The sequence below is a fragment of the Callorhinus ursinus genome, unplaced genomic scaffold (genome assembly GCF_003265705.2).
Source record: "Callorhinus ursinus isolate GAN/ISIS: 27379988/994484 unplaced genomic scaffold, GSC_fseal_2.0 scaffold2, whole genome shotgun sequence".
Taxonomy (NCBI): Eukaryota; Metazoa; Chordata; class Mammalia; order Carnivora; family Otariidae; genus Callorhinus; species Callorhinus ursinus.
This window is the reverse complement of record NW_027397064.1, coordinates 76,414,208-76,429,282: the sequence shown is the minus strand read 5'-3', so window position 1 is coordinate 76,429,282 and position 15,075 is coordinate 76,414,208. Positions and strand designations below refer to the sequence as shown.

The 15,075-nt window shown below is 34.5% G+C and overlaps 1 protein-coding gene across 6 annotated transcripts in view; it reads left to right on the top strand.

The window, feature by feature from the left end:
* The window catches only part of RIF1 (replication timing regulatory factor 1), a 65,261-nt gene that overhangs the window by 18,418 nt on the left and 31,768 nt on the right, over positions 1-15,075 (top strand). For 4 of the 6 annotated variants that reach the window (XM_073884138.1, XM_025855995.2, XM_025855978.2 and 1 more), the window contains exons 11-20: positions 320-437; positions 1,495-1,668; positions 1,882-1,992; positions 2,677-2,739; positions 3,249-3,349; positions 5,158-5,244; positions 5,889-5,962; positions 6,375-6,555; positions 8,332-8,439; positions 8,807-8,956. In XM_073884138.1, the coding sequence (XP_073740239.1) occupies positions 320-437; positions 1,495-1,668; positions 1,882-1,992; positions 2,677-2,739; positions 3,249-3,349; positions 5,158-5,244; positions 5,889-5,962; positions 6,375-6,555; positions 8,332-8,439; positions 8,807-8,956 (1,167 nt within the window). The remainder of the gene's footprint in view (positions 1-319; positions 438-1,494; positions 1,669-1,881; positions 1,993-2,676; positions 2,740-3,248; positions 3,350-5,157; positions 5,245-5,888; positions 5,963-6,374; positions 6,556-8,331; positions 8,440-8,806; positions 8,957-15,075) is intronic. The other 2 variants (XM_025855987.2, XM_073884143.1) reach the window with 2 other exon arrangements.

The window sequence follows — 15,075 nt, the reverse complement described above, 5'->3', positions numbered from 1 at the left end:
TTAAAAAGCTTAAAATGAGTCTGTACTGATAGCATTAAAACTTGGGCATTGTTTATGTGTATAATTTCCCATCTGGAATTTAGAACTGAAATTTATAGATAGTACACATTTTTCATAGGGCAAATAAAATTGTAATAAAAATTTTTACTTTTCCAGTTATAGTATTTTTAGCCAGTGCATCCAAACAGCCAGTAGGATTCAGCATATCAGAAGAACTTAGAGTTCTTCTTAAATTTAACTGTATCATGCAAGACTTAAAAAATACGGCACTTAGGTAGTTTAGAGATAGTTTTCCTTTTTTTGTTTTTAACCCCAATAGGTGTGTGTGCCTCTGATTCAAAGTACAATAAGCATCGATTCTAATGCTTCATCTCAAGGCAGTTCGTCTCGCGTAACTGCTTCTCCAGGTTTAAGTCCTATGACTCCTATACACAAAGGTAAGAGACATACTTGGGTTTTTTTTTTTTTTTCCCCTATTTCTTAAAAAGGCTTGAATGTAGCCTCTGCTCAGTTATTCACATACAATGAAGCACTTTATAATTTTGACTCCCTAATCACAGTATTATACTAATTGTTTTCCCTGTGTGTTACTGTTGTAATTGTGTTGTTGTGGTTGGGAAAAGATGGGTGTTTTTCCATTGTACACGTGAGATGTATTACAAACAACTGTTGTGTTTGTTTCAGAACCAGAATTTTAGAACTTTTATTAAAAACAACAGATTTTAACAGATTTTTTTTTTTAAAAAGTGGCTAAGCAGGGTGCATGAGTGGCTAAGTCAGTTAAGTGTCAATTCCTGATTTCATCTCCGGTCATGGTCTCAGGGTCTTAGCACAGCATCTGCTTGAGGTTCTCTCCCTCTGTTCCTCCCCCCTCAAACAAACAAATCTTTTTTTAAAAAGTGTCTTAGTTTATATACCATTGGAGGAAAATGATTTGCTGTTTTTTTATGTTAGCTATTCTAGTCAGATATTTATATTTAAGTGTCAGGAATGCCTGCATAATAATATTTCAAAGTATGAATTAATGTTTGATAATTATCTTCATTTAAATGGTGTGTGACACTAATCTTGTTTTTATTTTTTTATTTTTTATTTTTTATTTTTTTTAAAGAATTTATTTATTTGAGAGAGAGAGAATGAGAGAGAGAGAGCACGAGAGGGAAGAGGGTCAGAGGGAGAAGCAGACTCCCTGCTGAGCAGGGAGCCCGATGCGGGACTTGATCCCAGGACTCCAGGATCATGACCTGAGCCGAAGGCAGTCGCTTAACCAACTGAGCCACCCAGGCGCCCCAGTAATCTTGTTTTTAACCTAATAAGATAATTAGGAATTCTGTTGTGGGCTTTAAGTAAAAATTCAATTTTTGTTTGACAAAAACTATTTACTTTTAAAGATATATTTCATTGAAATGAAGTAAACAAAATATGTTCACTTGGGTAGCTAATTTAAGTTAATATAACTTGCCATTTTGTGTTTTGTTTTGTTTTGTTTTTAAGGTCCTTCCCCATATGGAACTCCTGTAACTCCCCGGATGAATTTAAGTTCAAATTTTGGTGGAATGGCCACAATCCCCTCTATTCAACTTTTGGGACTTGAAATGCTGCTTCATTTTTTGTTGGGTCCGGAAGTCTTGAGTTTTGCTAAGCAAAACAAACTTGTACTGAGCTTAGGTATTTACTTTTTTAAAACTGTTCAGAGCAAGGGTGCATTAGGCGAGAAGACATTTATCTTCCCCGAAGCCAGAATATTCTGTAATTAAGAATGAAATAAATATAAATCTTTTTAATAGAAAACACATGTCAGACCACCTAAAATTTTATATTGAGCTGTTTTATTTCATAAAGCTTTGGTTTGGCATAATTGCCCTTTTTTCTCTCTTTTAGAGCCACTCGAATATGCGTTAATCAGCAGCTCTTCTTTTTTTTCCAAACATGCAAATACACTTATCACTGCTGTTCATGATAGCTTTGTTGCGGTTGGAAAAGATGCTTCTGGTAAATATTTAAGAGAAAATTTTTTATTATTTGTTTAAACCTGTGTTTAAAAAGAAAATAAAATAGCAAATATTTGTATACTGCCATCTTTTGGCCAAATTGTGCTCGAAGAACTTTACATATAAATCATTTAATTCTGAAAGTAACCTTCTCTGTTAATCCATTTTTCAGATGAAGAAACTGTGTTGTACAGAGAAGTAAATAACTTGTGCAAAGTCACATAATTGGTGGTGGAGCTGTGATTCAAACCTGGGCTCCATGGCCCTAGCATCTACACTTAAATCCCTGTGTTTGATGGCCTATCAAATATTGAGATGAAATTTCAAAAATAGTTTGCTGTTTAACTGGCTGGGAAATTTTTTTCTAGGGGCTTTCAGGTGTCCTTTTGAATCTTCTGTTTTTTTCCTTGTCTCGGAAGCAAAAGGTATTCAGTAAAGAAAATGCAGATAGCAGAAAAAAGAAAATAATTACCCTTAATTAAATTACAGAGCCCATTGTTAATAGGTTACAGTTTGAAAAAATATTTCTTTGTTGTGATAGTGTTTCATAAACTGATAGGGTTGAATATTATAAGAATTACACTCTAACTATTGCTCTCCTTATTTCTTTAGTGTAAGGATGTAAGGGTAAGCCTTTATAGTCATACCTACTACATTCTAAAGTTTATTTTGTTTTGTTTGGCAGATGCAGTTGTCAATGCTATTTGGAAGGAGCTAATTAGCTTGATGAAGTCAGTTATTGAATCAGGTAACTGCTATAACTGATCAAATGATTTTTATAGCACCCAATGAGTTTTTGTTTGGCTTTTGTAAATAAAATTTACTTTTAAGTCAATTTTTGAAGTGTATAGCTCCCTGACTTTCAAATAAAGCTATTTGATACATTTTATTTTATTTTATTTTATTTTATTTTATTTTATTTTATTTTTTTCTTAATATTTTTTTTATTTGAGAGAGAGAGAGAGAGAGAGAGAGAGAGAGAGAGAGAGAAACAGCATGAGAGGGGAGAAGGTCAGAGGGAGAAGCAGGCTCCCGCCGAGCCGGGAGCCCGATGCGGGACTCGATCCCGGGACTCGATCCCGGGACTCCGGGATCATGACCTGAGCCGAAGGCAGTCGCTCAACCAACTGAGCCACCCAGGCGCCCCTGATACATTTTAAAAAATCAGTGTCATAGCTTAAGTACATGTTCTTATCACTAAAAATACTATATTTTCACCCTTAAAATACTTGCATATTGCTTTTTGCTTTTTCATAGGTAACAGAAAAGAGAGACCAGGTTCTGAAGTTTTGACCCTGTTACTAAAATCTTTAGAAAGCATAGTGAAGTCAGAAGTATTTCCTGTGTCAAAAACACTGGTAAGGATAATGATTACGTGCTGGAATTAAAAAATCGTATTCTGAAATTGAATTTTTTGGTGGAGATACTTACACAGACCAGGTTTTTTTTTCCTTTTTAAGATTTTATTATTTATTTTAGAGACAGAGTGTGTGTGCATACAAGCGGGGGGAGGAATAGGGTGGGAGGGAGAAAGGGGGGAAAGAATCTCTCGCTGACTCCACGCTGAGTGTGGATCCCCAAGCAGGGCTTGAGATCATGACCTGAGCACCGACTGAGCCACCCAGGTACCCCCAGACTAGATTTTAAGATTTTATATCAGCAATTGAGCCCTGTAGTAAATGTTATTTCATTGACTTTGGAATCATTTGAAACCTCAAAAAGTAAATGAGTATACCGGCAATACAAAAATCTTCCAATGTCATAAGAATGAGCCATACAGAGAAAATGGGGTAAAGAACATGAAACAAGAACTGAGGAAACTCAGAACACTAATTTTATAAGATTGCTGAGCTCCACTAATAGTTATTTTGTACATTTAAGAAAATATCTGCTAATAATCTTGTGGAACTTTTGCAATTTAAATGAACTCTGTTTAACCAAGATAATGACTTTGGTATTAAACATCTTTTTTATCCTCTATACTAGAGAAAGAAAAAACAAATTGGATATACTTTTTATAATAGTGAGTCTCCCAAGATAACTGCAGATGGAGTAAACTATGCCCTACTTAAATTCCTTCTGAGTCTTTGTACTGGGATATCTACTATCCAGTAGTTCATAGTGGTTAATAGCAAGGGCTCTGGAGCAGACTAGGTTGAATTTCCCCACCCAATTATTTATTAGCTGAGTGAACTTGGTCAGTTTTTCTACTCTCTTACCTTTTGTAAAGGGAATATAGTAGTTTTATATAATTCGGTTAATAGAGCACAATGGGTCAGGAACAAAATAGTCTGTAAATGCTATTTAGTATTATCATTAGTGTCTGATTCAAATGAGAGTGTGAAAGCACATTTTAACTAACATAACCTTTTCTGTCATATTATGTCACTTGTTATGTAGTTCAAATTAATACCAGTATAATAATAATTTTGAATGGCATTTTGATAGGCTCTGTCATTTTTAGAGATGTGTTTTTAGACCCAGCTTCTAGTTAGTAGTCCTTTGAAATACACTTGCTTCTGGCACTAGTGAGTACATAATTTGTTGCAGAATATCTTTTTTGTGGTATAAAAAAAAAAAGGCCTTAAGGGCTATTAATAGAAAAATGTTTGAATAAACTGTGCACATTCATACAGCAGTTAAGAATGTCTACATATATTGATGTTAAAACTCCATAACACAGTTGGATGAAGGTCAGTTCCAGAGTATCTCACAGTATAATGTCATTAATGCTATAAAAGAATAGATGTATGACAGCCCAGGAAGTTTTGTTTCTCTGTATACTTAAATACATGGAAATTTAGAAGGTCTGGAAAAATAAACTCCACAAACTGATAGTATTGATTTTCCCTGGAGTTAAAGGACTTTGTCATTTTATTTTTTATGTTTCTGTATTTGAACTTTTTAAAACTAATGTAAATATATTCACATGAATATATAAGCATGTTTGAACTTCTTGAATGGAGAATCTACATTAGTGATTTATATTAATGAATTTACATTAATGAATGAGCATTACTTAATAAATTGTTACATTTTTTACATTAATGAATGAGCATTACTTAACAATAAATTGTTAATTAAAAATACAGCTAACAGTACCAGATATTTACTAAGTAAGGTATTTTTATGGCTAGTTTACAACAAAACTTTTTATTTTTCTTAGGTCCTCATGGAAGTTACAATTAAAGGACTGCCCCAGAAAGTATTAGGTTCACCAGCATATCAGGTTGCTAATATGGATATTCTTAATGCAAGTATCTTAAATGTAATGCTATGATTAAAATTAGCCAAAAGATAAAGTTCCATGATAGTTTTTTTTTCCTTAACATAGTGAAATTTAGCTTGTAAAATTTTGAGAGAATTGGATTTGGATAGGCTGATTATGTTAAAGGGAAAAAACTGATAAAGTAATAGATTAAGTAATTAAATATGACATTATTAATGGATCTATTTTTCTGAATTACACTAAAAGTTCTAGCAGGAGAGTTTTCTGTTTGCTTATCCATAGTAATAGTGGTTACTATATAAAAATTTGGAAGCATAGTAACAGTTCCTTAATTACGGTGAAATAAATTTAATATCTCTAGGATGTAGATGTATTTATTGGCCCAGCAAGTTTTAACTTAGTGTTCTTTTTATATCTGGAATATGCCATTCCTCAGTTGCTCATGTAGATGGAATAGCTCTTAAACTAAAATAATAAAGAACTTGATTTTTGTGTGCAGTTTATAGAAATATATTTGCTACCATTGTGTCATATCCTAAGTAGTATCAAAAGTTAAATTTCTTTAGCTTAAAAGGATCATTTTACATAATTGATGATAGAAAACAAGTATAATAAGATTACACTCCTTATAACAAGAATATTGACTGCATTCTTCCATCTTTCTTCAGGGAACTCCTGCTTTGTTCTTAATTCAGTTAATTTTCAACAATAATCTCTTGGAATATGGTGTAGATGATGAGAGGTAATTTAAACTAGTCTTTTTGTTTATCTTGGAAAGGATATTTGATGAATGAGATTTTTTTTTTTTTTTTTAAGATTTTATTTATTTGGGGGAGAGAGAGAGGATGAGCAGGGGGAGGGAGAGGGAGAAGCAGACCTCCCCGCACTGAGCAGAGAGCCCGAAGCAGGCCTCGATCCCAGGACCTGGAGATCATGACTTGGGCCGAAGGCAGATGCTTAAAGCAGCTGAGCCACCCAGGTGCCCCAGATGAATGAGATTCTTTGAGTTATATGCTGTATCATTTTTTTAAAAAATCAAAGTAAGACCTTAACATATCTTGTTTCCTTGTTGGTTATTTTTAGACTTTTGTAATAGTGTAACATGTATTTTGGCAGAAAGCGCTGGATAATGCATGGCTCAATTTTTTCTTCAGGTTTTTTCTCAATCTGGAAACACTTGTTGGCTGTGTCCTTTCTGGTCCAACTTCACCACTAGCTTTCAGTGATTCTGTTTTAAATGTTATTAACCAAAACGCAAAGCTCTTGGAAAACAAGGAGCATCTCTGGAGAATGTGGGGTATTATAGTCACCCCATTAACGGAATTGATCAATCAGGTATAAGTGCTACATGTTTCCCTTAAAACTTAAGGAACGTTTTCCTTTTTGTTCTTATTAGAGCACCTGGGGAAATAAATCGAAGTTTGAACTTGAATAGAAAATGCTAAATATTTTTTTCTTTGGGATGGATTAATTTCCTGTTCTTTATATTAGTTGATTTCTTTTATTGCATTTCTGCCTTATTTGAGAAAGTATAACAATGGGGATGAATCAGCTCCCTTTTCTCCAGTAGTGGATTATAAAGCCAGAAGACTTAGATGTTATAATATAACTTTTCATATTTATGTTTTGAGTTCTTTCAGTATTTGTACTATGAGGAATAGTAATGGTTATCTTGACTAGACTGTATATTCAGATTTCCATGGGCAAGTCAGTTGGTGAATACCTCAGAGCCATATAATAGTCCCCAAACCAGTAATCCGTTTGAGTTGACTAACCCTTACATTTAAATACTTACTGAAGTGACATTATTGCCAGGGTGTGGAGCTCAACTTTTGTCACTCTTAATGGTTCATCAGTTGCTTTATCAGTCTTTAAATGGAAATATTTTCTGGAAATACTCTGCTGTAATTCTCAAATGAAGACTCCAGAGAATTTATTAATGATAGTGCAGTCACCATTATTTTCACTAAGTTAAGCACATCATTTAAACATTCTTCTGAAAGAAAAAAGTTTACATTCCTAAATAAGTTTCCTGCTGTTTGAAGGGTAGCGAGGTCTTTTTAATAAGTCCTTGCTTGAATCCTACCTTCTGTGTATAGTAAAAGATTTTGGAGTTACCTCTGGGATTCTTTTATAGGACTTAAAACACCAAGTACTGTTTCTCAGGGTTACTGTAACATTACCACAAGCAGGTGGCTTAAAACAACAAGGATTTATTCTCATATCTCTGGATCCCAGAAATCCAAAATCAGAGTATTGGCAGGCTTGGTTTCTTCTGGAGCCCTGAGGGAGAATTGTTACTGTTCCTCTCATTTAGCTTCATTTGGTTCTGGCAATTCTTTTTTTTTTTTTTTTTTAAGATGTTATTTATTTATTTGAGAGAGAGAGAGAGAGAGAAACACAGCGAGAGAGGGAACACAAGCAGGGGGAGTGGGAGAGGGAGAAGCAGGCTTCCCGTGGAGCAGGGAGCCCGAGGTGGGCCTCGATCCCATCATGACCTGAGCCGAAGGCAGACGTTTAACGACTGAGCCACCCAGGTGCCCCTGGTTCTGGCAATTCTTGATTGTTCCTACGGTTATAGACAAATCACTCTAATCTCTCCCTCCATCTTCACATGGCATTCTTACCTCTGTCTTTTTTGTCTGTCCAAATCCCACTTGTTTTTAAGAAAAGATTTTATTTATTTATTGAACAGACAGATGGTGAGAGAGGGAACACAAGCAGGGGAAGTGGGAGAGGGAGAAGCAGGCTTCCTGCTGAGCAGGGAGCCCCATGTGGGGCTCAGTCCCAGGACTCTGGGATCAAACCCGAGCTGAAGCCAGACCCTTATGACTGAGCCACCCAGGCGCCCCCAAATCGCACTTTTCTTTTAGGAACACCAGTTACTGGATTAGGGCCTACCCTAATCCAGTATGCTTTTATTTTAACTTGGTTATATGTGCAAAGTCCCTATTTCCAAATAAGGTTATATTCATAGTTACAGGGGTTAGGAGTTCACCACCTCTTGAACATCTCAACACTGTATCTACCTCACTACAAATAGTAAGATGGTACTACATACGACTAGAATTAGATGGTAATTTGTCTAACTTCTTATTTTTCTTGTTTCAGACCAATGAAGTGAATCAAGGTGATGCCTTAGAACATAATTTTAGTGCCATATATGGTGCATTGACTTTACCAATAAACCATATTTTTTCAGTACAGAAATTTCCAGTGGTAAGGCAATGTCAAGTTTTTTTATTTAAGGAATTTACATTTTTTTTGAAAATGTTCTTTGACCCTTTATAATTAATTCCTACAGTAATTTTTTCTGCAGTGAGATTGCCTTATGACTTTTAATTGGCTTAGGGTAAAGGAAAATGGTGAAGGAAGAGAAATTCCTCTTGACCTTTGATAATTGCTGGTATTATGGCATTATTATAATTCTTCGAATGGAATTCTATAGGGGAGGCAAATTTACTACTCTACACTAGTCTCTTGTATGACACCTTAAATGTTACAGTGGTTTTTTAAGATATATTCTGTTAGGTGTTTGACATGTAGATATACATTTTTAAATTTTCTTTTTTACTGTTATTTTTAGGCCACCATGAAGACCTTACTTAGAACTTGGTCAGAATTATATAGAGCATTTGCCCGCTGTGCTGCTTTGGTGGCAACTGCAGAAGAGAATTTGTGCTGTGAGGAACTTGCTTCCAAGATAATGTCCAGTTTAGAAGATTCAGGCTTTTCAGTGAGTTTATCCCAGTACTGACCTTGGTTGTATTTAAAGAATACTTTTCAAATAAATTAAGATTAACATTTGTGAACTGTCATTTATAAGGTTTCTAGTTTATAAGGTACTAATAATATAAAACAAGTAGCAGCCTTCTAAAACAGTCTTGTGTCTTTGGTCTACTTGACTCTGAGGTCCATGTTTCAGGACCCTTTACAGTCATGCACTTTTACTACCGTGTTGCACATCTGCCTGTGCCATTCTAGATCTACAGTGCAAGGACCTTGTCCGGGAGCCACCTTTCTGGTGTCTGTCTCTTAAATCTTTAAAGGCAATCCTTTGGAAGCTTGTGGACCTAAAAAAGTAGGTCCCATTTCACTCCTTTATTTATTAGAACAAAACAAAACAAATACTTTTATTGGTATGTATCATTCTAGAATAGACCTCTTTTTTGTATTTACACAGTTTACATATGTACATGAATACAGTTCTTGACACTTGAATTCTATTACTGAAGCATCCTTTTTTCATCTAGAAAGATAAACTTCTACCCTTTGATAGTGGTTATCACTGTTAGAAAAGTAGAGATACCTATCAAGAGCTAGGAATTCATCTTTTCAGATTTTTTAATGCATTTATAGTATCTTTTAAAAAATATTGGCACATTTTTGATTGTACATTTTGATACAATAGAATTTCAGAGTGACTTAAAAAAAGTAAATCAGATCTTATCGCTGAAAAACCTTCTGTAGCACTTAGAATAAAAATTTTGACTGCTTATAACTGCCCATGAGACTTATGCTTCATTCCCCAGGGGGTCTTATTTAACTACATTTATTAGTATCTATCGTGGCACCTTGTTATTTCCTTTTTGGCACTTATGTCACAATCATTTGTGTACCTCATTATGTTACTTAACCAACGCTCCATGAGGTTAGGAACATCTTGTCTTGATATGTATCCCTGGAATTTATCTGGCACATAGTTGAATTTGTTGAATGACTTTTATAACAGGTAGGGGGAATGTCGACCCATAGTTTTCATCTTTTAAATATCTTAAATTTTGGTTATGTTTTCATCTTTGTTCTCTTCTGGAAGAAATTTAGAATCTGTCAAGTTTTATGAAATAGACTTTAGATTTTTGCTTGGCTTGGTTGGTTACATTAAATTCGTAGAGAAATTTAAAAATATTTTACATCTTTATTTCCATCCAGGAATAATTGTGTTCGTGTATTTTGGTACTTTTAATCTAACTTATGCTTGATTTTTGGTAGTTTTGAAGCTTGCAGCTATTATAAAGGCCCAACTATCCCCACCCATACAGAAACCCTATGTGGTTGCTGTTGGAGTATATAAAAGCTGTTGCTGATGTGCATTTCCTTTTATTGAACCAATCTTGTGTTCTTTGGATACACATAGTCGTAGTGAAAGTTTTTTCAAACATTGCATATAGTGTTTTAAGATTTTTGCATGTGTCTTCATTAGTGAGACTGGAATTCCTCATTCTCAAATTTTTGTCTAGTGTAAGAAGAATGTCGTATCTATAGTTGTATTGTCCATTGATCATCACCATTTTTAAAGTCACTGATAAATCTTGGATGAAAATACAGTAATCAGAATTATCCCAGTATTATGGAAAAGGATGTTATACCCAATACTAACATTGTATGTGAACTATAAATTTTAAAAATTGAAAAAAATAAACATAAAAGAATTTATAAACTCATTAAAAATTCTGAAAAGTTGGATTTCTAATTTTTTAAATTTTCTGTGTCTTTATATCCTGAATATTTTTGTTTTCATTTTCTGGGTAATTTTTTAGCTTATATCTGAAGGCTTCACTTTTCATCTTTTCTAATATATGCCTGTAAGACTATTATTGCTATCAATTATAGATAAATATTAATAAATTGTAAATATGTTTGTTATTTATTATGTATTATAATTGACACTATATGTATGTATTTATAATTTATAGGATAGCATTTAAAATATATATACTTTGCATTACAGATTTTATTATAAATATAAATACTAATTTTTTCTTCAATTTTTGTTTTAGCTCGAATATAGTTAACATGCAGTGTTAAATTAGTTTCAGGTGTACAATATAGTGATTTAACAGTTCTATACATTAATTACACAGTGCTCACCATGATAAGTGTACTCTTCATCCCCTTCATCTGTGTCACCCATTCCTCCCATGTACCTTCCCTCTGGTAACCGTCAGTTTGTTCTCTATAGTTAAGAGTCTGTTATTTGGTTTGTCTCTTCTGTTGTTTGTTTTGTTTCTAAAATTCCATATATGAATGAGATCATATATTTGTCTTTCTCTGACTGACTGATTTCACTTAGCATTATACCCTTTAGATCCATCCATGTTGTTGAAATGGCAAGATTTTATTCTTCTTTATGTCTGAGTAATATTCCATTGTGTGTGTGTGTGCGTGTGTGTACATTTTTTTTTTATCCATTCATCTGTTGATGGCCACTTGGGCTGCTTCCATAATTTAGCTATTGTAGATAATGCTGCAGTAAACATTGGAAGGCACATTCCTTTTTGAATTAGTGTTTTTTATTCTTCAGGTAAATATCCAGTAATGGAATTACTGGATCATATAGTAATTTTATTTTTAATTTTTTGAGGAACTTCCATATGGTTTTCCAGAGTAGCTGCACCAGTTTGCATTCCCACCAACAGTGCATGAAGGTTCCTTTTTCTTCACATCCTTGCCCATGCTTTGTTGTGTTTTTAGTCATTCTGATAAGTGTGAGGTGATACCTCATTGTAGTTTTGATTTGCATTTGTTTGATGATGAGTGATGTAGAGCATTTTCTCATGTCTGTTGGCCATCTGTATATCTTCTTTAGAGAAATGTCTTTTCATGTTTTCTGCCTGTTTTTAATTGGATTATTTGTTTTTTGACGTTGGGTTTTATAAGTTCTTTATTTTGGATGCTAACCTTGTATCAGATATTTTGTTTGCAAATATCTTCTCCCGTTCCATAGATTGCTTTGTAGTTTTGTTGATTGTTTGCTTTGCTCTGCAGAAACTTTTTTTTATTTTGATGTAGTCTCAGTAATTTAATTTTGTTTTTTTACTTGTCTCAATAGAAAAAAATTTGCTATGGCCAATGTCAGAGAAATTACTGCCTGTCATCTCTTGCAGAATTTTTATGGTTTCAGGTCTCATATTCAGGTCTCATATTTAGGTCCTATAAGATCCATTTTGAGATTATTTTTGCATATGGTGTAAGAAAGTGGTGCACTTTTATTCTTTGCATGTAACTGTCTAGTTTTCCACACACCGTAGTCTTGCCCCTTTTGTCAAGGATTAATTGACTATAGAATTCATGGGTTTGTTTCTGGGCTTTCTGTCCTGCTCCATTGATCTATATGTCTGGTTTTGTGCCAGTACCATACTGTTTTGATTGCTACAGATTTGTAGTATATCTTGTTATTGGGAATTGTGGTACCTTTAGTTTTGGCATTTCTTAAGATTGCTTTGGCTATTTGGGGTCTTTTGTGGTTCCATTCAAATTCTAGAGTTGGTTATTCTGTGAAAAATGCTGTTGGGATTTTGGTAGGGGTTGCATTAAATCTGTAGATTGCTTTGGATAGTAAGGACATTTTAACAATATTTGTTCTTCTAGTCTGTGTGCATGGAGTATCTTTGGATTTATTTGTGTCATCTTCAGTTTCTTTCATCAGTATTTTATACTTTTAGACATCAGGTCTTTTATCTCCTTGGTGAAGTTTATTCCTAGGTATTTTATTATTTTTGGTGTAATTGTAAATGGGATTGTTTCCTTAATTTCTCTTCATTATTTGTGTATAGAAATGAAACGGATTTCTGTATGTTGATTTTGTATCCTATGACCTTACTGAATTCATTTATCAGTTCTAGTAATATTTTTGGTGGAATCTTTAGGGTTTTCTTTTTTCTTTTTAAGGGAGAGCAGAAAGCGTGAGCAGGGGTGGAGGGGTTCAGAGGGAGGAAGAGCGAGAATCCCAGGCAGGTTCCACACTCAGGGTGGAGCCCAGCATGGGGCTTGAGGTCATGACCTGACCCGAAATCAAGAGTCAGATGCTCAATCGACTGAGCCACCCAGGTGCCCCAGGAATGATTTTTTTGTATGTATTTTTAGATTCCTTTTGCTAATAATTTGTTGAGGATTTTTGCATCTATGTTCATCAGATACTGGTCTATAGTTCTCTTTTTCATAGTATCTTTATCTGTTTTGGTATCAAGGTAATGCTGTCCTCATAGAATGAATTTGGAAGTTTTCTCCCTCTTCTGTTTTTGAAATAGTTTGAGAAGAATAGTTATTAACTGTTCTTTAAATGTTTGGTAGAATTCATCTGTGATGCCATCTGATCCTGGACTTCTGTTTGTTGGGAGTTTTTTGATTACTGATTCTATTGCATTGCTAGTAACCATTCTGTTCAAATTTTCTGTTTCTTCCTGATCAGTTTTGGGAGGTATGTTTCTAGGAATTGATCTTCTATGTTGTCTGATCTCTTGGCATATAATTTTCATAATACTCTCTTATACTCCTTTGTATTTCTGTGGTGTCAGTTATTTTTCTTTTTTTTTTTTGTTTAAGATTTATTTCAGTCGGAGAAAGACAGTTATCATAGGATCTCACTAGTATGTGGAATTTAAAAAACAAAACAGGTTCACAGGGGAATAGAGGAAAAAATAAAACAAGATGAAATCAGAGAGGGAGACAAACCATAAGAGACTCTTAATCATAGGATACATGGTTGCTGGAGGGGAGGGGGTGTAGGGATGGGGTGGTGGCTGGGTGCTGGACATTAAGGAGGGCATGTGATGTAATGAGCACAGGGTATTATATAAGACTGATAAACCACTGACCTCTACCTCTGAAACCAGTAATACATTATATTTAGTTAATTGGATTTAAATTAAAAAAAACTTTAAAAAGAAATAATAATGAAGAATTTTATGAACCATTTTATGCCAGTAACTTTGTTAATCTTAACGAAAGGGACAAATTCCTTCAACGACAACTAGTATTAAAGCTCAATCAGGAAGAAATAGGTAACTGTAAGAACCTTACATTTATTAAAGTAATCGAATTTGTAAAAAAGATTTATTTATTTTTAAGTAATCTCTCCACCCAAGGTGGGGCTCAAACCCGCAACCCCAAGATCAAGAGTCAAGTGCTCTTCTGACTGAGCCAGCCAAGTGCCCCTGTTTGTCCTCTTTCATTTCTGATTTTGCTTATTTGAGTCCTCTTTTTGCTCATAAATCTGGCTAAAGGTTTATCAGTTTCGTTGAACTTTTCAAAGTTCATTTTGGTACATTTATCAGTTCTATTGTTTTTTCTTTGTTTCTAATCCTGTTTCTGCTCTAATTTTTATTATTTCCTTCCTTCTGCTGGTTTTCGGTCATGTTTGTTCTTTTTCCTGCTTCTTTACGTGTAAGATTAGGTTGTTTGCGAGATTTTTTTTTTTTTTGCCTCTTGAAGTAGGTCCATATTGCTGTAAACTTCCCTTAGAACCACTTTTGGTTTTTGCTGCATCCCACAGTCTTTGGAACATTGTGTTTCCATTTTCATTTGTCTCCATGATTTCTTGTTTGGCCCATTCATTATTTAGTGTCATTTAACTTTCACGCATTTGTGTTCCTTTTTAAAGATTTTATTTATTTGACAGAGAGACAGACAGCTAGAGAGGGGACACAAGCAGGGGGAGTGGGAGAGGGAGGAGGGCCAAGCAGGAAGCCCGATGTGGGGCTCCATCCCAGGACCCCGGGATCATGACCTCAGCCGAAGGCAGACGCTTAATGACTGAGCCACCCAGGCGCCCCCATGTATTTGTGTTCTTTCCACATTTTTTCTTGTGGTTGATTACTAGTTTCATGAGGTTGTGGTTTGAAAAGATGCATCGTATAAGTTTGATTTTTTGAATTTGTTGAGTTTTGCGGCTTAACATGTCTATCTTGGAGAACATTCCATGCGTACTTGAAAAGAATGTTCTGTTTTTGGTTGGAATGTTCTGAATATAACTGTTAGATCCATCTGGTCCATTGTGTCATTCAGAGCCACTGTTTCCTTGTTGATTTTCTGTTTGGATGATCTGTCCATTGATGTAAGTCGGGTTTAAAAGTC